At 41.2% G+C, this 22,075-nt stretch overlaps 2 protein-coding genes across 2 annotated transcripts; one reads left to right on the top strand and one right to left on the bottom strand.

Moving 5' to 3' along the window:
* The first annotated feature begins 6,916 nt into the window (after nucleotides 1–6,916).
* Nucleotides 6,917–7,390, top strand: LOC138905577 (eukaryotic translation initiation factor 3 subunit A-like). The gene has a single exon (XM_070194099.1). The coding sequence runs from the start codon at nucleotides 6,917–6,919 to the stop codon at nucleotides 7,388–7,390; it is 474 nt and encodes a 157-aa protein (XP_070050200.1).
* Nucleotides 7,391–15,825: 8,435 nt separating this feature from the next.
* Nucleotides 15,826–20,243, bottom strand: LOC104085345 (microtubule-destabilizing protein 60-like). Its single transcript, XM_009589352.4, has 8 exons — nucleotides 19,045–20,243; nucleotides 18,807–18,858; nucleotides 18,626–18,718; nucleotides 17,853–17,972; nucleotides 17,458–17,556; nucleotides 16,513–16,572; nucleotides 16,326–16,420; nucleotides 15,826–16,206 (listed from the first exon to the last, which is right to left on the bottom strand). Exons 1-8 carry the CDS (start codon nucleotides 20,016–20,018, stop codon nucleotides 16,092–16,094), a joined length of 1,608 nt encoding a protein of 535 aa, XP_009587647.1. The 5' UTR covers nucleotides 20,019–20,243; the 3' UTR covers nucleotides 15,826–16,091.
* Nucleotides 20,244–22,075: the final 1,832 nt, after the last annotated feature.

Raw genomic sequence — 22,075 nt, 5'->3', positions numbered from 1 at the left:
TATATACTTTCATAGTTTTTCCTATTTGTTTTTCGAACATCTATTTACGAGCCATTGGTAAGTGGCTCCGGCGTTTTTTTAGTCCGAAGGGCATTACGTTGTAATAATATGTGCCAAAACTTGTTATAAACGAAGTTTTTTCCCGATCTTCTGGGTTCATATTGATCTGATTGTACACAAAATAGGCATCGAGGAAACTCATTAACTCGTGCCCGGCCATGGCGTCGATCATTTGATCGATATTTGGCAATGGAAACGAGTCATTCGGGCATGCCTTATTAAGATCTTTATAATCTATGCACATGCGAAATTTATTGTTCTTCTTGGGAACTACTACCTCATTAGCTAACCAGTCCGGATATCTTACCTCTCGGATTGAACCAATCTTAAGTAGATGGGTTACCTCTTCTCTAATGAATGTATTCCTTGCTTCGGCAATATGGCACTTCTTTTGCCTTACTGGAGGTATGCTCGGGCCCAAACTTAACTTGTGCACAGCTATTTCTGTTGGTATTCCTATCATATCCTTGGGCGACCATGCAAAACAATCAACGTTAATTTTAAGGAATTCAATAAAATCTTACCTGAGCGCTGGGTGTAGTCCTGTTCCCAAATGGAATTTCCTTTCTGGGAATTTTTCAAATAGTGCAACCTGCTCTAGTTCTTCTGCCGTGTATTTCGTTGCATCTATTTCTTCTGGTACTTGAAAATACCTTGGTATATGGTATTTATCTAACTTTCCTACCCCCGGGGAAACTTCCTCTGGTTCGGGGTAGGAAGCTGGTTCCGATAACTACTATGTCGTATGTTCCTTTCCCTTGCTATGAGAGACTGAGATCGCATTCATATCTATCGCTACCGGTTGATCACCTCTTATCCGCTTGATCCCCTCGGGTGTCGGGAATTTCAGCAATTGGTGGTACGTTGAAGGCACATCTTTCATCTCGTACAGCCATGGCCTTCCCAGGATGATATTATAACCATGTCCCCATCTACTACTTCGAAAAGAGCTATCTTTGTTATGCCCTCGGCATCCGTCAGCAGTAAAATTTCCCCTCGAGTTGTCACGCTTGCGAGGTTGACTACGGCAAGGAGCTATGTTGTTGGGACGATGTTCCTGGTGAGTTTAGCTTGATCCAGAACTCTCCATTGTATGATATTGGTGGAACTTCATGGATCCACTAAAACACATTTAATTTTAAAATTTAACACATTTAAATAAATTACTAGTGCATCATTTTGCAGTAGTAGCAATCCGTCAGTGTCTTCATCCATGAACGTGATATCATCCTCTCGGAATCTCTTACTATAGGTTGTCGATACTTTATTCTTCTTTGCGGCCGAGCAAGTGACCCCATTAATCTCGTCCCCTCCGAATATCATGTAGATCATTTGACGTGGAAGTTCTTCCCCTACCTTCGAGGTTTGCGTGGCACCCCTGTCCCGGCCATAATTATTTTTGGCTTGGTCACCTAATAGTTCTCTGAGGTGACCATTCATCAATAGCATTGCCACTTCTTCCCGGAGGTGCCGGAAGTCCCCAGTCCGATGGCCATTAGTGTCGTGGTATTCACACTATAGATTTGGGTAACTCTGGCTGGGATCAGACCTCATAGGTCTCGGGAATCGTGCCACTTTGATATTTCTCATGGCCGACACTAACTCCACCACGCTAACATTGAAATTATATTCTGATAACTTTGGATAAGAAGAACCTCGTGGTCCCGAGATTTCTCTATACTGCAGCGATCTGTTGTTCTGCTCACGATCGGTCCTCGTGTCAATAGTGAACTTGTACAATGTTCGGAAACTCCTGCCACGACCTTCCATCCGCTCGTAGGGCAGAAACTGGCCCTTGAAACTTGTCTTTGTGAGTTGACATCGTCCTTTATTTTTTCTTTGTTATTCTCTCGTCCCTTTGCTGATGATGGGAAGTTAACTTGATCATCTTCGATCCTTATCTTTGACTCATACCGGTTGTGGCATCCGCCCAAGTTGTTGCTTGAAACTCAAGCAGACGTTCCTTCAACTTCCGGGAAGCATTTGAACTCCTAGGGTTCGAACCCTTAGTGAACGCTTCAACTTCCCATTCGTCCGAGATGGCCTATAACAACATCCTTTCCTTCTCGAACTGGCTAACGAACCTACGTAATAGCTTAGATTCTCCCTATGCAATCCTAAATATATCGGCCTTTCGGTCTTTTACCTTTCTGGCGCCGGCATGGCCCTTGATAAATGAATCCATGAGCATTTCGAAAGAATCTATGGAGTGCTTAGGCAATAATGCGTACCATGTCAAGGCTCCTCTCATGAGAGTCTCACCAAATTTCTTCAATAACACAGACTCGATTTCGTGAGGAACCAGATCATTTCCTTTCACCGTCATTGTGTAGGTGGTGATGTGTTCCTGTGGATCTTAGGTCCCATCGTATTTTGGCACTTCAGGCATTCTGAATTGCTTTGGGATTAATTCCGGGGCCGCACTCGGTTTCTATAGTAATTGGATGTACTTCTTCGAGCTCGGGCCTTTTAATACCAGGGGTTCTCCCGTGATTTTGATCCATGCGGGCGTTTACTTCCTTCATAAACTGAGAGAGTTCCTCTTTGAACGGATCGTTATCGCTGTTGAGTCTAGATCTGCTCCCCCCAGCCCCGTCGGAGCCAACTTCACCCCTTGGAGTGTTGTTGTCAACTCTCTGCGTTGTTTGGTTCGTAGGAACAATGGAAGGAACTAGATCTCGCCTATTTGCATTATTTGAAGCGCCCGATAATGCTTGTTTTAACTCTGTCATGACCTGATCCTGCCGCGTGAGGTGGCCTAAGATGATTGCCTATTGCTCTTGCAGGATCCTTACCACCTCTGCTATGTGCCCCTGGTCAGCATCATCTGGAGTCGCTTCCCGTACTCGTCTGGGGTACCGCCCGTCATACACCGGCGTGGCATCTTCCCCCTCATTGCGAGTGTCGCTATTTGAGTCCTCAAAATGGGGGTGTTCCCCTTGAACCTCAGGATTGTGAGTGTTGTTAATGGTATTGATTCCCATTCTTTGTGATTTTGCTAGACAAGAACGATCAAAGCTTGTTAGTAAAGGAGGTAAGGATCAACTGAACAACACGACTGCATAGGCCCCACGGTGGGCGCCAAACTGCTTGCCCGTAAAACGGTATAGTTCAATTTGTTCGTGGTTTCTAGAAAGATGAATCAATTTGATCCCAAACAATAATGAATTAATCAATTCTCGTACAAGATACTTAGCTCAAATATAAATAAAACGATAGATTTGGAGAGCCTTAAAACAGGGTTTCCGGGCACGGTAATGATAAGAACAACAAGCTAGGGAAAGAAATAGTATTGAGATGATGTATTAGAATATGTTCTTTGATGCCCAGAAAAGATGTCTTACAATGATAGTCAAGCCTATTATTTATAGCTCAGTGGGTGTAATGGTCGGGCCCACCACTAATGACAATTATTAAAGTGTGATAATGGAAACCTAATGGTAAACATAAATGCTCAGATTTCTTTAATGAGTCGTTACTCTTTAATGTTGTGAAATATTCTTCATTAAATGTCATCGGGCGCAGCATGCTTAATGCCCTTACGAACTTGCCTTTCTCGGTGACACACGAGATAGTTGTTCCCGGTTTTCCATCCTTCCGGTTTTGATTCCACGTGTCCCCTTCTTAGGTGGCCATGTAGCATAACGTATTTTACCCAGTATAATAATGCCAGAATGAATCAACAATGCATAAGACTCCTGTTTGCTCATTTGAAAATTACTCGACTACCATAACATGTCCTAGAGAAAATTCATGCGATAATATTAATATTGTAAATTAAAAATAAAGTATGGAATAATTTAGGTTTGAGGCACGTTAAAAATTATTTACCCGAAAAACGGATATAGTTAAATTTGTACGTAGTTCTAAGGATATATGATATAGCTTGATACAAATTGTAAGGACAAATAGAAATATCGAATATGGATTACAAAGAATGCAAAATAAGCAAGGTTGGAAAGAAGATGATTGTTTAGACTAAGCGAAATGAATCAATTAATAAAGTCTCAAAGAATAGTCCTTGAATATAGGAGAATATGGTGCTTGAATTACAACGTAAGAAAATGACTGCCCTCAATAGGAATGTAACCATCCCCTTTATAGTGGAGGATCTTTCTTTAGATATAATTAAAAATATGTAGTGGAGAACCCATGATAAATCAGCTTTTCCCTAATTTCCGCCGAGATTCTCTCCCTTAGTATGTTTACAACGGCTCTTGTCTGTGAGCTCGAGCTCGATCGTCCACGGTGTTGGTCGGTAGTGCTTCTAGTGCTAGATGCGGACTCGGGATTAGGTGGTGATTCGGGCTCGGTCCCAGTTGGCCTCTGCCCCTTAAGCTAGAAATCATCTCATTATAGTTCGATTTGAACCCGAGCTCGATGATGACTTCGAACTCGATGTTTGACCTATACCTGGAATCCGAAGCTTGTTTGTACCCTCTTTGGAACCCATCTTGATATTACGAAGTCTTTATTCGATCCATTATGTTACAACCTCGATCAATCGTACGAATGCCGAAATCTATTTCGACTGTATACAGATAGTCGCCTTGTTTCTCGGGAAGGATGTGGTGAGAAACGATATGATTTCTCAATGGCTCGATTGGATTATAAGCTGACGTTTACATTAGGCTCGATCACGACGCACATGATAGCTGTCCCATCAATTTAGTTTTTCAAGGCATTTAATGCAAGTCAGACGGTGGTCGGCCACCACTGATACTGAACCGCCATTGCTTTAATCTATAAATAGCCCTTCTTTTTACCATTTACCACTTTTACATCTTCAATCTTCCAAATTTCCTAATGCAAATATGTGATTGCTCCTTGCAAAAGCCCTTCTTCAAAATTACCAAATCTTTTTTATTACTTCTATGTTCAACCTTTAAATTCAAAAATGGCAAAAACATCACAAACTATTGCTCAGAAAGAGAAAGTTTCATCTTCACAGTGTGCCACCGATGAAACAGCGGTAGAGCCACGGCCTGAGGAGTGCGTTCCTGGGGTGTGTATTCTTACCTCTGATTTTAAGGTCAATAAGGGCTCATCGGTTCCCAGCCGATGCGAGCCAGTATCGAGGTACATGTGTTCGATAACCGAGAGGCACCTCAAATAGTTACAAAAAGATTACAATTGGGAGACTAAAGAAATAATAATCCCTTCTTCTAACGAAGATATCAGCACTTACGTGAAAGGGTTTTTAAGTGTGTCTATTTACCCTTTCACATTGGGCCCCCTCGACTCTGTTATTATCGACTTCTGCCGTCAATATCAAATACCCTAGGCCAGGTCCATCCGTCGTTTTGGCGGATCGTTATTTTGATTCGATACTTTGTGAACAAAATCGAGGGGATGCCTTTCACCCTACCATATCATCTGATTGTACCGTACTCGCCTTTTTCGAGGAGGGTTAATAAAACTTTAGCGTCGGGCTACCAAGGCTATGTTCTCGAGCATTGACGAGGACAGGGATCGAGGCTGGATGGGAAGGTTCGTTCGAGTAAGGACTTAGGATCTGATTCCACTTGAAAAGATGCCTTTTTCTGAGGAGTGGAATATGAATCGTAAGTGTAGTTCTGCTGTTACTTCTTTCTATTTTGCCCTTTCATTTCTTTTCTCACCGATATTCTTTTTTCTGTGATGCAGCGGTCCTCTGGATGCCCGGAGCAGTACCCGATCTCAAGAACTGGGTACGAGCTCTGGCTTCAACCTCCACATACGCCGAGCTCTCATGGCGTGATTTGTCAAAGGGTCGATGGGAGGCCAAAAATCACGGTAAGCCCCTTTCTCGTACCTTTTGGTAGTTCGAACGAGACGCTTTCCATATACTTTAATAAAATTTCTCATATGTAGGAGTGGAAAAAGATGCAGTTTTGAGGCCCTCATAGGTCGCGGAAGAGGCTTCGGGCTCTATCCCAAAGCCGGTAAAAGATAATAAGAGGAAAAGAGCCCACATCCTTGAAGACCAAAAATTGAAGAAGAGGACGGCTCGTAAGCCGAACAAGAATATCATTCCTTTGACCGCAGAATCAGTTCTGCGTCTGAGGGAAGAAGAAGAAGAAGAAGAAGAAGAAGAAGAAGAAGAAGAAGAAGAGAACGATGGGTCCGCGCTGGAGGCCGGAACGAAGAAGACCACCGATGTTCCACAGGCAGCTGGATCGATGGTGGTTCATAAGGCTCTACCTCAAACTGAAGATATATCGGAGAAAGATTCGGGCAGAGTCCCCGAGTTGTTGGAGATCGGAGATGCTCCCTATCGAAGCCAACTGATGCAGGATATGTCTGAAGGGGCTCTCCCCGAATCTCTTTGAACCGAAGAGAATGCTCTAGGTGATCCACTTGGGGAAATAGCAATCGAAAACTCGCCCACCTTCCCTGCATTTTCTGCAGGGGCGATTCGGGAAGCCCAAGCTTTGGGGGCCCTCGAATTAGACAGGCCTTATGATGGAGAGGATCATTTTCATGACATGTTTATCGGTGTCGAGGACACTACCGGTACAAGTGACGCATCAGATCTTTTTCACGGAGTTCAGCAGGATTTGAATCGGGTAAGCCTTAAATTATATGGCATTACCTTTATGTTTGCTTTTCTTTTCTAACTTCGTTTATTCTTTCTTTACAGTCCGCGGTAGTTCATTGAGAATCATGTTCTCGGTCCCGAACCGAGCTGTGTCGATATGAGGCTGATCTCTAACGGGTTACGGAGGAGAGGAACTCCCTTAAGCTCCTCTTAGGGCAAATGGGAGAGGAAATAAAAGATCTCCGAGCTGAGTTGGCCAAGGCTTACCAAGATCATACCGATCTGTCCGAGCAGGTAATGATACTTTTAAAAACCTATGGGCTTGATACCGGAACGATGGCTAATTTTTCGGTCACACAGCTGCAGCAAAAAATTGAGATGATCGGGAAACTTAGTGAGGAGGTTGATGAGATGAAAGTGGAGTCTTTGAAGTGGAAAGAAGGAATGGACCGCTTTACTGCAGAGAAAGAAGCTGCTCGAGCCCAATTATCATCGGCCAAAAACCAGCTTCAAAAAATGAAGGAGAAAGGCTCGGTCCAAGCAAGAAGAATAAAGGAGCTCGAGGCTCGGTTGGCCTCTGAACTTGCCAAGGCCGAATCTGACGCCGAAAAGGTAAAGGACGATGCGGATGCACTCGTGGCCATCTATCGGGCCGATGCTGAAGCTACCCAAGTCCAAGTAAGAGAGGCAGCCGAGACCGCCAATAATCGAGCATATTGGGTCGCTGAACTTGCTAAGTGCCGATCTCGGAGGGAGACCCTCGAGGAGATCCATGCTCGAGATTTCGATCTCATTGAAGAGATAAAATGAGCTAAAGAACTCGAAGGCGATGCTGAAGCCTTAGTTTTCGATGATGACGATGATGATAATGATGACGATGATGATAATGATGACGATGATGAGAGTACGTGCGGGTCCGAGAACGGGGGGAACCCGATAGAGAAGAGACCGCTTCCGGGGATAACCAAAAGGCTTAGCCCTTATTTTCTATGTTGTAATCAGTCATGTAAACAATCTTGTATAAAAACTATCCTTTTCTTTGCCGACTTGCTTCTATTTTGTTTTCTGTCTTGTGAAGATTTTATTCATGCCTTATGAATATTTTCACAAGGATTTAGGCAATTTGATCAAATTTGGACTTCGTAGCCTTCATAACCGAGTGAGCTCTTACTCAAACTTGAAATAAGGTAGCTCATAGGCATAATGATTGAGTGAGTGCTTGCTCGAACTCGAAATAAATATAGCCTGTAGGCTTAGTAGTCGAGTGAATGATTCGAACTCAAAGTAATGTAGCCTGTTTGCATAATTGTCGAGTGAGTACTTGCTCGAACTCGAAATAAAAGTAGCCCGTAGGTTTAGTAGTCAAGTGAATGATTCGAACTCGAAGCAATGTATCCAGTAGGCATAATGGTTGAGTGAGTGCTTGCTCGAACTCAAAATAAAAGTAGCCTGTAGGCTTAGTAGTCGAGTGAATGATTCGAACTCGAAGTAATGTAGCCCGTAGGCGTAATGGTCGAGTGAGTTCTTGCTCGAACTCGAAATAAAAGTAGCCCGTAGGCTTAATAGTCGAGTGAATGATTGGAACTCGAAGTAGTGTAGCCCGTATGCATAATGGTTGAGTGAGTGCTTGCTCGAACTCGAAATAAAAGTAGCATGTAGGCTTAGTAGTCGAGTGAATGATTCGAACTCGAGGTAATGTAGCCCGTAGGCGTAATGGTTGAGTGAGTGCTTGCTCAAACTCGAAATAAAAGTAGCCCGTAGGCTTAGTAGTCGAGTGAATGATTCGAACTCGAAGTAATGTAGCCTGTTTGCATAATAAGTCTCGAAATAGAGGAATATTTCTTGGATATAAGATATCGGTAAAGAAGAGAACTTTCTTTGCAAGTCATTATACATGTGTTCATGTTTTGCGTCAGGGCTCGGGCCAACTAAATGAGCATGGTTTGTTTTGACCATTTGGCTCTTATAACTTTTCCTATTGGAACCCTGTTGTTACGAAATAACTTTCTTGCATCAGAATCTTGATATATTTGAGGGCTAATGCCCCCCAGTATTCGAGGTCGATTGTAAAGAGACCTCGGATACTGTCAAATTATTTCTAAGTGTAGCATGATCATTGGTTGCCTCATTAAAAACCTTGCCGAAAAACCCATTTGGGATAAAACCGGTCTAAGGGAAAAAGAGTGCAACGCGTGCTTTCATACCTAGGGCTTCGTATTGAAGGATCCATCCTAGCTCCTGATCAGACTCCTACAGGGGTTAGTTTCGAAATGTAAACGAATATGGGAGGGTCGTACCTTAGCAGAAGTATCATTTTATGTGCGATACGTTCCAATTGCTTTATAGTTGTTTGCCATTTATAATACCGAGCTTTTTTCAACGTTCTCGAGAACCTAATATGGTCTTTCCCAATTCGGTCCTAGTTTTCCTTCGTTTGGATTTTGGGTATTGAGGGTGACTTTCATTAGCACTAAGTCCCCGGGTTTAAAATGGCGAAGCTTGGTTCTTCGATTATAGTATCTTTCGATTCGCTGCTTTTGGGCGGCCAATTGGATGAGAGCAGCTTCTCGTTTCTCATCCGATAATTCGAGGCTAGTGTTCATAGCCTCGTTATTTAAATCTTCTGTTGTATATCGAAACCTGGTACTGGGTTCCTCGACTTCTACTGGAATCAAGGCATCAGAGCTATATACTAAGGAGAACAGGGTTGCTCCCGTACCGGATTTTGATGTTGTTCGATATGCCCAAAGGACTTCGGGTAGGATTTCTCTCCATTTTCCTTTAGCATCGTTCAACCTCTTCTTTAGGTTTTGAATGATAGTTTTATTCGTTGATTCGGCCTGTCCGTTCCCACTGGGGTGATACGGTGTTGATAATATCCTCTTTACTTTGTGGTTTTCGAGGAATTTCGTCACTTTGCTGCCGACAAACTGTTTCCCGTTATCACACACTATCTCGGTGGGTATCCCGAATCGACATACGATATGATCCCAGATAAAGTCTATAATCTCTTTCTCTCTTACTTTCACGAATGCCTGTGCTTCAACCCATTTAGAGAAATAGTCAGTCATAAATAAAATGAACTTAGCTTTACCTGGGGCCGATGGCAGAGGGCCGACGATATCCATTCCCCATTTCATGAATGGCCATGGGGATAGGACTGAGTGGAGTTGCTCTCCGGGCTGATGGATCATTGGTGCAAACCTTTGACATTTGTCACATTTTCGAACAAACACCTTTGCGTCTTTGCCCATATCAATCCAATAATACCTTGTCCTGATTATTTTTCGGACTAATGAATCGGCACCGGAATGATTCCCATAAGTGCCCTCGTGCACCTCACGTATGATGTAATTGGTGTCTCCTGGACCTAAGCCTACCGCCAATGGTCCATTGAATGTCCTTCGATATAGCGTTCCATCTACAGTCAATGTGAATCGAGCAGCTTTGGTTCGTAGGGCCCTCGAATTTTTAGGGTCCGATGGGAGCTTTCCACTCTTTAAGTATTCAATATATTTATTCCTCCAATCCCAAGTTAAGCTCGTAGAATTTATCTCGGCATGACCTTCTTTGATCACGGATCTCGAGAGTTGAACGATAATCCCCGAGCTTATCTTGCCTTCCTCGACCGATGATCCCAAATTTGCAAGTGCATCAGCCTCACTGTTTTGCTCTAGTGGAACATGCTGTAAAGTCCATTCTTTGAAATGGTGCAAAGTGACCTGCAGTTTGTCCAAATACCATTGCATTCTATCTTCGATGACTTCTGCTCTCAAGCTTTTAGCTAGCTCGATACCTGCAATCATGGCCTCATACTCGGCCTCGTTGTTAGTCAACCTAGTAGTTTTGATAGATTGCCTAATAGTGTTACCCGTGGGTGACTTTAAAATGATGCCTAGCCCAGACCCTTTCACGTTCGAAGCCCCATCCGTAAAAAGGGTCCATAGTCCCGATGACATACCCAATTTCAATAAGAGTTCTTTTTCGACTTCGGGTACGAGGGTAGACGTGAAATCGGCCACGAAGTCTGCTAAAATTTGAGACTTGATGGTCGTATGGGGTTGATATTCGATATCGTACCCACTGAGTTTGACGGCCCATTTGGCCAGTCGGCCTGATAGTTCGGGCTTATGCAAAATATTATGAAGCGGGTAAGTGGTTAATACGCATATGGGGTGACATTGAAAGTACGGTCTTAACTTTCTAGAGGCGCTTATCAGTGCAAGTGCCAATTTTTCTAGGTGCGGGTACCTAGTTTCTGCTTCTCCTAAGGTTCGACTTATATAATAAACTGGAAATTTCGTACCTTGATCCTCTCGAACTAGGACACCGCTTACCGCTATTTCCGATACTGCCAAGTACAAGTAAAGTTTTTTCATCTGTTTTTGGAGTATGAAGCAGTGGTGGGCTCGATATATATCGTTTTAATTCCTCTAATGATTGTTGGCATTCCGGGGTCCAAGCAAAATTGTTCTTCTTTTTGAGTAGATAGAAAAATTTGTAACTTCGATCTGACGACCTAGAAATGAATCGGCCTAAGGCTGCAATCCGCCTCGTTAACCTTTGTACGTCTTTCATATTTTCCACGATGGTGATGTCTTCGATGGTCTTGATTTTATCGGGGTTAATCTCGATCCCCCGATTTGACACCATAAAGCCGAGGAACTTGCCCGAACCGAACCCGAAAGCACATTTCTCAGGGTTGAGATTCATGTTGTATTTCCTTAAAATCTCGAACGTTTCCTGAAAATGGGTCAAATGGTCTTCTGCGCGCAGGGAGTTAACTAGCATGTCATCAATATAAACTTCCATTGATTTACTTATTTGTTCCTCGAATATTTTATTCACTAGGCGTTGGTAAGTAGCTCCTGCATTTTTTAGCCCGAAGGGCATCACATTATAACAATATGTTCCATACTTGGTGGCAAATGAAGTCTTTTCCTGGTCTTACGGGTTTATTTGGATTTGATTATACCCGAAATAAGCATCGAGAAAAGTAAGGATCTCGTGGCCGGCCGTGGCATCGATTATGCGATCGATGTTGGGCAGCGAAAAGGAATCTTTGGGGCATGCTTTGTTCAAATCCTTATAATCTACACACATTCTAAGTTTGTTCCCTTTTTTAGGTACTACAACTACATTGGCTAACTATTCAGGATATTTCACCTCCCGAATGGATCCTATTTTGAGAAGTTTGGTTACCTCGTCCTTTATGAATGTATGCTTTACCTCGGACTGTTGTCTTCTCTTTTGCTTCACCGATCTGAACCTAGGGTCCAAACTTAGCCGATGCATTGTTATATCCGGTGGGATCCCTGTTATATCTAAATGGGACCAAGCAAAACAATCTGCGTTATCGATAAGAAATTGAATAAGCTTTTTCCTGAGTTTGGGGGTTAACCACGTTCCCAGGTATACCTTTCATTCGGGCCAGTGCTCGATTAGTATGACTTGCTCCAATTCCTCGATCATTGATTGGGTAGCGTCGAAATCATTGGGAACCATGAAGGATCGAGGGATCCTTTAATCATCATCTTCATTGATCTTTTGATTTTCTAGTTTGGTTAAAGCCGATGTATGTGACTGCTATTTGTCATCTCGTTCCCCCTTTGAGCCCGAACCCTTTGTCGATGAAGGCGAGGATATCAGAATTGTTACTTCAACGCAAACATTTCCCTTGCGGCCGGTTGTTCCCCGTGTGCCATCTTGATTCCCTCCAATGTTGAGAATTTAAGAACCTGATGGAAGGTCGAAGGCACAGCTTTCATTTTGTGGATCCACGACCTTCCAAAAATGGCGTTGTATCTCATATCGCCTTCTATTATGTGGAACTTTGTTTCCTGGATAGTCCCGGCCACGTTTATCGGTAGAATTATTTCGCCTTTGGTAGTTTCACATGCCATATTGAATCCGTTTAGAACCAAGGTTGTGGGTACGATCTGGTCCTATAGACCGAGTTGTTCTACAACCTTCGATCTAATAATGTTGGCCGGGCTACCTGGATCAATTAACACACGCTTAACTTTAGTTTTATTCATGAGTACGGATATTACCAGTGCATCGTTGTGAGTTTGCATGATCCATTCTGCATATTCGTCATTAAAGGACAAGGTTCCTATGGGTGCGTAATCCCAAGTTCGAGATCGCTTTTCTCTCATAATCGATGTCTTAGTGTGTTTAAGTATCGGCCCCTGAGGAGTATCGATGCCACCGATGATCATGTGGATGACGTGTTGTGGTTCTTCATGTTCGTGTTGTTTACCGAAATCCCTATTTTTGAAATGATTTTTGGCTCTGTCTCTTAGAAATTCTCGAAGGTGCCCTTTATTGAATAACCGAGCTACTTCCTCTCTTAGTTGCCTGCAATCTTCCGTTCTATGCCCATGGGTGCCATAATATTCTCACATTTGATTAGGGTTCCTCTGGGTAGGATCGGTCTGCATGGGTCGAGGCCATTTAGTGTGCTTGATGCGTTCGATAACCGGCACGATGGCAGATGCGTCGATGTTGAAGTTATACTCCGATAGTAGTGGTGATTCCTTAGGTCTGGTATGCCTATCGAACCCATTTCTGTTCATCAGTCCCAAAGATCCTTGGCTTCGAGCATTTCTCGTTTCCCTTCGTACGAGGTTACGTGGAATTTCGTTACCCCGACGATCTCCGTTGTTTGGCTGGTATCGATCCTTGCTTGACCTTGATTCTTGATCAGCATCCCCTTTAAAACCGGACCTGGAACTCAACTGGTCATCTTCGACCCTTATTTTAGATTGGTATCGATTGTGTACATCGACCCAAGTAATAGCTGGATATTTGATCAGGTTATGTTTCAGCTGCTGTGGAGCCGTCGAACTTCATTCGTTCAAACCTTGAGTGAAAGCCTGAACGGCCCAATCGTCTGTGACCGGTGGCAGATCCATTCGTTCCATTTGAAAAGGAGATACGAACTCCCTCAGCATCTCGTTATCCTTTTATCTTACCTTGAAAAGTTTCGATTTCCTTGTTGCGAATTTTATGGCACCGGCGTGTGCTTTTACAAAAGAATCTGCTAACATGGCAAACGACTCGATGGAATTCGGTGGTAGGTTGTGATACCAAATAATTGCTCCCTTTGAGAGTGTCTCTCCGATTTTTTTTAACAACACAGATTCGATTTCATCGTTTTCTAAATCATTACCCTTGATGGCACACGTGTAAGAGGTGACGTGTAAGTTGGGGTCGGTCGTTCTGTTATATTTGGAAATTTCGGGCATACAAAATTTTTTGGGGATTGGTTTTGGGGCTGCGCTCGAGGGGAAAGGTTTTTGCATGAATATTTGGGAATCTAACCCTTTTATCATTGGTGGAGCTCCCGGGATCTGATCGACCCTGGAGTTATATGTTTCTATTTCTTTATCGTTGGCTTCGACTCATTTTGTGAGCTCATCGAGCATTTTAGCAATTTTGGGAGTAGTCCCCGATTCTTGCTCATTTGATCTTACTATGGCCGGCTCCGTTCTTTGGGCAATTTCTCGAGGTGGATTGGGCTCCGGCCTGCTCGGTAGTTGGGTTTGACTCTGCAACTGAGATATTGCTGCCTGTAGAGCTTGCAACATTTCAAAAATCATATGCAAGCTGATGTCGTTTTCCTTGATGTTATGGGTATCTCGAGCTGCAGACCGAGTGCCACCATGAATGCTATTTTCATGTTCAGAATGCAGGGTTCGCCTCAATGGCCAAATGCAAATTGATATCTATCAGCACTTCGATTCGAGCTCCAACGGCGTTGACAAGTGGTCTTTCGGTATTGGGTGTCAAGTTGTTGTTCTCATCTTGAAGACCGGCTTCGTTGTCGATAGGTGAGGCCATTTGATTGGTAGTTAGTCGTTGCTAATCCGAAATCCAAGATACTTTCGGAAACAAGCGCAAAACGGCGCGTTTTTGCAGATCTGTATCAAATAACCACTATTATCCTTAGCCCAACGGTGGGCGCCAAACTGTTTATCCGAAAAACGGATATAATTGAATTTGTACGTAGTTTTAAAGATATGTGATATAACTTGATACAAATCGTAAGGACAAATAGAAATATCGAATATGGATTACAAATAATGCAAAATAAGCAAGGTTGGAAAGAAGATGATTGTTTAGACTAAGCGAAATGAATCAATTAATAAAGTCTCAAAGAATAGTCCTTGAATATAGGAGAATATGGTGCTTGAATTACAATGTAAGAAAAAGGCTGCCCTCTACAGGAATATAACCATCCCCTTTACAGTGGAGGATCCTACTTTAGATATAATTAAAAATACGTAGTGGAGAATCCATGATAAATCCAGCTTTTTCCTAATTTTCGCCGAGATTCTCTCCCTTAGTGTGTTTGCAACGGCTCTTGTCTGTGAGCTCGAGCTCGATCGGCCTCGGTGTTGGTCGGTAGTGCTTCTAGAGCTCGATGCGGACTCGGGATTAGGTGGTGATTCGTGCTCGGTCTCGGTTGGCCTCTGCCCCTTAAGCTCGAAATTATCTCATCATAGTTCGATTCGGACTCGAGCTCGATGATGACTTCGAACTCGGTGTTTGACCTATACCTGGAATCCGAAGCTTGTTTGTACCCTATTTGGAACTCATCTCGATATTACGAAATCTTTCTTCGATCCATTATGTTACGACCTCGATCAATCGTATGAAGGTCGAAATCTATTTCGACCGTATACAAAAATACTGTTCAAAAAGTGACAATATTTATTCAATCTCATTCGCAAGATTGTTATTTGTATTTATTCCATACAAATAATATTTGTGAATATGATAAGCCTTCTGAATTTTTACACTAGACAAAAAATGCAAAAAATTATTGTTAGGACAGCAAGATATATCAACTTAATCTTTAAGTGTAGAATCTTGGAGAGTAAAGAATGTTTGGAAATAATTGTAAAAGGAAGATGTTCCTGTAATAGAGTTAAGGTTGAAGTGTGCAAAAAGATAAGATCAATTGTATTTATTTATTAAAAACACAGCTTTACATCTTAGGACGCAATTCTTCATTCAAGAACGATTTATTTTTTATCTATACAACTTCAAACATTTAACTTCTTTACTCTAGAAAATTGTAGTGAAAATATAAACACAAAATATCGTACGTAATGAATCCAAACCTAACACCTACGTCGTTGGACTCCCTTTCCTTTTTGACTCTTTACCATTACTTAGTAGAAAAATTAAAAAGAGGTACAAGTAAAAAAATTGCTCTTGCTGTAATGCTCTGCCGATGACCTTAAACCTTGTTGCATTATTCATATTGGAATGAACATTGACAACGTTTGCTGTTTGCAGGAGTAAAGAGGAAACTGCTTTTCAGATTTTTATTTACTGTCATATTGCTACATGTTACTGGCAAAAATTGCAGCTCCAATTTTGACCCTCTAAATACTATAGACATCCATTGGCTAGATTGACTGAAGAACTTGCATCTCTCTACCAGTAGAATTTGCATCTCCGAGTTCAGGACTGCCTCACTCCATTGCTGCATTCCCGTTCACTGTTGTTGGGTATGTACATATATATCATTCCAAGACATGCAGCACTTGATCTTCTTATGTTCAGGCATATGGAACTTTGGCTCTCTTGGAATGGTGGGATCTTTTGTTGACCTAATGTAAACCAACAAATTTCCTATTTAGAAGTAATGCTTAATCAAAGCTTGTATTCCTATTAGAAGCAGCAAACTTCTGTAAGGTACATAAATTAAGTAAAGTTGGACACTGATTACCTTCTAGGAATGAAAGGTCTGTCAAAGTAGGGCATTGGTTGAGCTTTTGGAACAAGTTCCTTCCTCAGCCTCCTAATTTCTTCTTCCTCGGCCATCTAGAAAAAGTAATAAAAAAAACAATATAACAAGAATGCAAGTGCAAAAAAACATATACGTAATTTCATCCCAGAAAATTTGCTTTGCTTACCTTCTGTAGTCTCTCTCTTTCCATCTTGTATTGTTCAATAAGGCTCAATTTTTCTGCCACCTGATGCAACCATGGAGAAACCACAAACATAAGGTACTGCGCCTCTAAATGAATAATGAAAGAGTCATGCAAAGACAGCCATTTAGGGCCTGAAGTGCCTGCTAAGGTCCTGACTTAGGGGCGGATTTACCTTAGCCCAAGCGGTGTCACGTGACACCGCTTCGTCGAAAATCTCTACTAATTATTTATATATAATTCAAATGAAACAAGAAAATAGTAAAATGGAATAAAGTGACACCACTTGTTGCAAAGAGGTGTGTAGCTTAACCGGTCAGAGTCTGATGATTTCGAACCTCTGTAACCTCATTCTATGTTTTAATATTTTTGTACCTTATCTAAAACATATGCATGCCATAAGGGTTTGTAGCGCTAACCTCTTAGACATTATCGAAGCAGTATACCAGTGGATCGCAATTCACAATACATTTTTTTAAATTAGAGAGGTGCTGCTTTGTAAGTTATGTTATTTGTTTATTTTTGTTATTTTTTAAAATATGATATTATTACAGTAATTTTTTTATTTGTTCACGTCTAAAATAGTGACACGGCTTACAGAAACTCTTGCGTACGCCACTAGGTCCTGTCCTCTATATGAGTAATGAAAGAGTCATGCACATGCTTTCATACTGAAACATAACATCGAACAAGATTTAAAACTAGGACATTCTTGGGTCCTCACTCCTCTTATTGGTGCACTTGCTTTGAGAATCTCTTTACTAGGACATACATAACATTTACATGTTTCATATGAAATATTCTCGATGAGAAAGAAAATTGAGATATTCATAGCAGCAATTTGTACGAAATTAAGGCTGCCCTTTCACTGAGAGAAATTTATTTAGGTTAATGATTGACTGAAGTCAAGAAACAATAAACAAAGTTTACCTGATGATCAAAATCAGCACGTTCAACTGCCCTAATGTCACTGTGCAGCACCAGATCAACTGGCCTTGTGCTCTCTTTTACAGGAGGCTTTGGCAAACACTGAAAAGTTGAAAACAGAGTAATTCAGTTTTCTTTTCGTAACAGGCTCAAGTATAATCCCAAGTGCAAAAGATTTATGCATAGTGCGAGAGGTAATAACATGAACTTTTATAACATTTTGCTTTAATTTCTCTTTGATTTTGGTTCAAAAGAGTCCAGTCTCCAAAATATGAGATCAAAAAGATGCATTTCCTTTTAAGTTTCCGGCTAGTTAAACAAGATAAGTTTTACATCAATCCATTCACATTGAAAGTCCTTAATGGTTGGAAATGACAATAGTGAAAAGCTTAAGCTACCTCTGGCTCATCTGTTGTCCATGGAAGGCCTTGTGCAATTGGTATCCGCTGTTTCTCCTCTTCCTCTGCCATTTGTTGCACCTTCTTTAAAAACTCTTCCTCCTTACATTTTCCCCTTTCCTGCAGCAATAGCCAATCTCAGTAACTCCTTAAGTAAACTGGTAAATGGCTAATTGGATTCGACATGACATCCTAAACTGAAAAAGCCGATGCTGATGCATCTCAATGCTGAAGGGACACAATTAACTAGTGGATCAAACAATAGGTCCCAGTATTAGTGATCACAGGGAACAATAACCATTACAAATATCAACAGAGGAATTTCAACAACAACTACTATGCCTCAACCCCAGGCAAGTGGGTGTCAGCTCTATGAATCCTCGACAGAAGCCCATATACCAATTAGTTTCTCGAACACTAGTAGTTCACTACATTTTCTACTAGCATATAAATCTCTCACAAGACTCAAAAAGTCCTAGCCAAAATTGGAGCTAAAGAAAACGCACTAACATAACTAAAACTTAATCTCAACTTATTGTTATCACCTATATAGATCTTTTTCTTCCGTTGTGCACTATTTAACAACCAATATTCTGATTTTCTTTTAGTCATAGGATTAAATCCATCTTTCAGTGTCCGCTCTGTGTATATCTATCTGTGGTAGCAGCTAGCGCATCTCAACCAAATATATTGCAACTGCATATTTGGTCATAGTTGCACAAGAAGCAATCAATTAACCAAGATTGGATCAAGCAAACACACAACTCACGAACCTCAGTTCTAAGTTTGAAGGGCTTTTGGGAGGTCGCTCTACACTGCGTTCTCTTCCGGTTTCTTCTAGCAAATGTTCCTGATGATTCAGCGCCCTGCAGCATTAACAACGAAAATAAGAGTATAGAGATCAACATGATTTCCTCTTCATCTAACAATGATTGATAATAAGAATATTCTTACATTGTGTCTGCCCCTTCGACCACCACCTGAAGTCCTGCTTGAAATACTGAAGCTATGAAAAGAAAACATGATCTATTTCAGCACTCAAATGAGGAATAAATGCACAACCAACAAGCAAAAGTTACATCTCAATCCTAAACTAATAGGAATCAGTTATATAAATCAACTAAATACAAGCTCAGTTAAAGGAAGAGGGTTGCAATAGGTTGACAACTAACTTAAAGTTTCAAAAACTAACCTTCCGTGGCTGCTATCCAATGAGGAGGCATGACGCGAATCCAAGCCTAAACTCTTAGAGGTGAGGAAAAAATCCAATGGACAGAACGAAGAAGAAGACACTTGTGTCTCTGGAATTTTGGGAGGCTGTAAGCCAGGCAATGCCCAGTTTTGTTCCTTGCAACAATCTTCTGCTACCTTTTCATCTTTTTCCCCTTTCTCCTCCTCACACTCTTTTGTTTTTGGCATCGAAAGAAGCTTCTCAAAAGCCTTAACTAAATGCAACACTTTTCCTGATTCAGGTACACTTTGTCTAGCTTCTTCCAACAATCTTTCCCTTCTCCTTTTTATTGTCCCACTACTCATTTCACCCAACCCCACGTCTTCCTTTGCTCTTTCTGCCAATTCATCTGTTACACAACAATCACCCGATTCAACTAATTCAGCCTCGGAAATTGAAACAGGAATTGTACCCTCCTCGTCTACTTTATTCAGCCTCACGTTCAGTTTTTGAGTCAATGACTCGTTACTCATTCCTTCTCCATTGCCAATTTCAACACTATTTACCTTATCCAACTTCTCGGTTTCACTTTCTTCGTGTTCATTTCCACCGCGATTCTTGAAAAACTCTTCTTGAGAAGCCCTGAGGCTCTCATATGCAACACAAAGACACTTCTTTTTCTCACCACCGCCAGCCTTATTACACTTACAACAAGCCACTGAAGGGTTCAAACTATCACTATTACACTTCTTCTTCTTTGCGATCACAAACTTCCTTTGACGAATTTTGTTTTTGGGAGAAGGCGAAACCAATTGATTTGCGTTAGGGTTTCTGGATACTGAATTTTGGGTTTTTTTCGCTGATTTTGCCATTGATGGAGATTTAGAAGATTTAGACAAATAAGGACTGTGCTGTTCCACATTGGGGTTCATATTTTCAGAATTTTTGGAGCATTTTTTAGGCGTAAGTATAGCGGATTTGCCGTTTGAATCCATCAAAAGAGCAATATGATTGTTGCTGAAGAGTTGATCGGAGTTAGGGTTTTTGTCGTATTGCTGATTGGCTAGGGTTTTTTTCTGCTTGTTGCATTCAGTGATCACAGGGAAGGGAGAAAAAAGATGAACCGGTGAGCTTTAGACGCTTCTGGCTTCGTAACGGCTAGTTTTTTTGTTTTTTTGGTGGGCTTGGTTTTGGAGCGTTGGATTAGCTTTTATTAAATAGTTTTGCAAATTGGACCATTTAATTTAACTGATTGGGAAGGTTAATTAGCCCTGAACATGTTAATCCCGTCACAAAAAATGACCACTTTTTTAAAAAAAGAAGAGGAAGTCCCTCAATTGGGGCAACATCTTCAATTCTTCACTGTATAAATTCCTCAATTATGATAATGAAAAAACTTACTCACATCAGTTGTTTGTTCTGGATAAAGTAATTTAACTATAAGAGATGATAAAAATAAAATGAAGATTGTCATGATTAAAAAATTAAAGTGTGTTTAAAGACACTTATCATGCAATAAATTTTCTCTAGAATGACATTACTTTAATCATCTCTCGCACAAGTTGATGAGCTTTCGGATAATTTGAAGTGTCGTAGTTACATATGACCGGAGCCTGAGGCTATCGTTATGGCTCACTTTCATTTTTGTCGTTTGTTTTCTCCTTATGGCTAATTAACTATTTACAACTCACCGAATACTCTTTTGTTAATCGCTCCTTGCTTTACAACAGTACTCCAAATCGTTTTACCTCTTACTATTTTTTTATTTATTTTTAATCAAACTGCCAGAATTTTATTGATATTAGTAATCAGAAATTGAAAAGGACCAGCTCTATATCACTGTTGTTTGCCCGTAAAACGGTACAGTAGTTTATAGACAAGCGAACTAATTTGATCCTAAAATGATAAATAAATTAAATAAAAAATAAGACTTAACGTTGAAATCGAGAGAAGCAGCAAGCAGCCTGGTTCCGAGAGCAAGGCTTCCGAAGACAGCGATAAGAACAATATTAGACAAAATAAAGTTATATTATTAAGCTTAAGAATAATATGTAGCATAAGTTTTGCGAGAGATTTCATGTGTTACAATGGTTGTTGAAGTCTCTATTTATAGCTATACCCAGGGAATAAGATCCAAGGATCAAGCCCCTCTTAAATGGCAATAAATGGGGCCATTGATGAATATGTAACGGCAGGCCATGAATGCCAAAATTCTCTGCAATAGCTGCATATTTATACCGAGGAATATTCTTCATTAAATGTCATCTGGTGGCAAACATTCATTTGTTTCTGTTGGCCGCGTTCCCTTCGAGATCCTCCCAGTACCAACCGAAGTTGTTGTCCTCGATCTTGGTTTTCAATCGATTTATCTTCGGTCTGCCTCTGGTTTCACGCGTCACGCCATCATTCGAGCATTTAATAAAAATCAATTTTACCTTATACAGATAGTCCCCCTGCTTTTCGGTGGCATATCTTTGTGTCATCGGGAAGTTGCTGAAGATTCCTTTCTTGACGAAAAATTTTCTGAACCCTTCTAAACAGTTTCTGACGCTTTATAAGACGCACGTGTTACCACACGATCTAACACTCCGAACATGTGTTACCCCACGATTTAGCAATATTTTCGGCGGTGCTCGAGATAATCATGACCACGATTTTAGCCGACTATACCTTTACTTATACGCCTCATTCTTCTTCTTTCACTTCTAACAACTTCATAAGCTTTCTTAACCTCTTTGCACTTAGCTTCCTTCTGCTTTCACCTCTCTCCGATCTTTTTCAAAAAGCTCTATCATCACCTTATTATTATGGCTTTCCCTACTAAATTTTCAAGAACTCTAGTTTTCTCTTGAACTTGGGCTGTTTGTAAATATCCTTCTTCCATTCACCCTTTTAGTATTTCTGCTATGAAGGAGGACTGTAACTGTTATGCCCTAAATATTATTGCTCCCGACCTGGTGGAGCAGGTAACCTTCACTAAGAAGGGTTTCACGTACGTTTACACGTATCCCTTCATTTTGGGACCATTTTCGTTGAGCAAGGGACTTGACCC

The sequence above is a fragment of the Nicotiana tomentosiformis genome, chromosome 2 (assembly GCF_000390325.3).
Source record: "Nicotiana tomentosiformis chromosome 2, ASM39032v3, whole genome shotgun sequence".
Classification (NCBI taxonomy): Eukaryota; Viridiplantae; Streptophyta; class Magnoliopsida; order Solanales; family Solanaceae; genus Nicotiana; species Nicotiana tomentosiformis.
The sequence above is the reverse complement of the archived record's forward strand: the minus strand, read 5'-3'. Positions and strand labels throughout refer to the sequence as shown.

Excerpts from the sequence above, each read along its gene's own strand:
- LOC138905577 (XM_070194099.1), top strand. The coding sequence starts at position 6,917 with ATGGCTAATTTTTCGGTCACACAGCTGCAGCAAAAAATTGAGATGATC.
- LOC104085345 (XM_009589352.4), bottom strand. The coding sequence starts at position 20,018 with ATGGATTCAAACGGCAAATCCGCTATACTTACGCCTAAAAAATGCTCC. Across the intron at positions 18,719-18,806 it reads GTCGAAGGGGCAGACACAAT|GGCGCTGAATCATCAGGAAC; the intron begins GTAAGAATATTC and ends TTAATGCTGCAG. Across the intron at positions 16,207-16,325 it reads AGACCTTTCATTCCTAGAAG|GTCAACAAAAGATCCCACCA; the intron begins GTAATCAGTGTC and ends GGTTTACATTAG.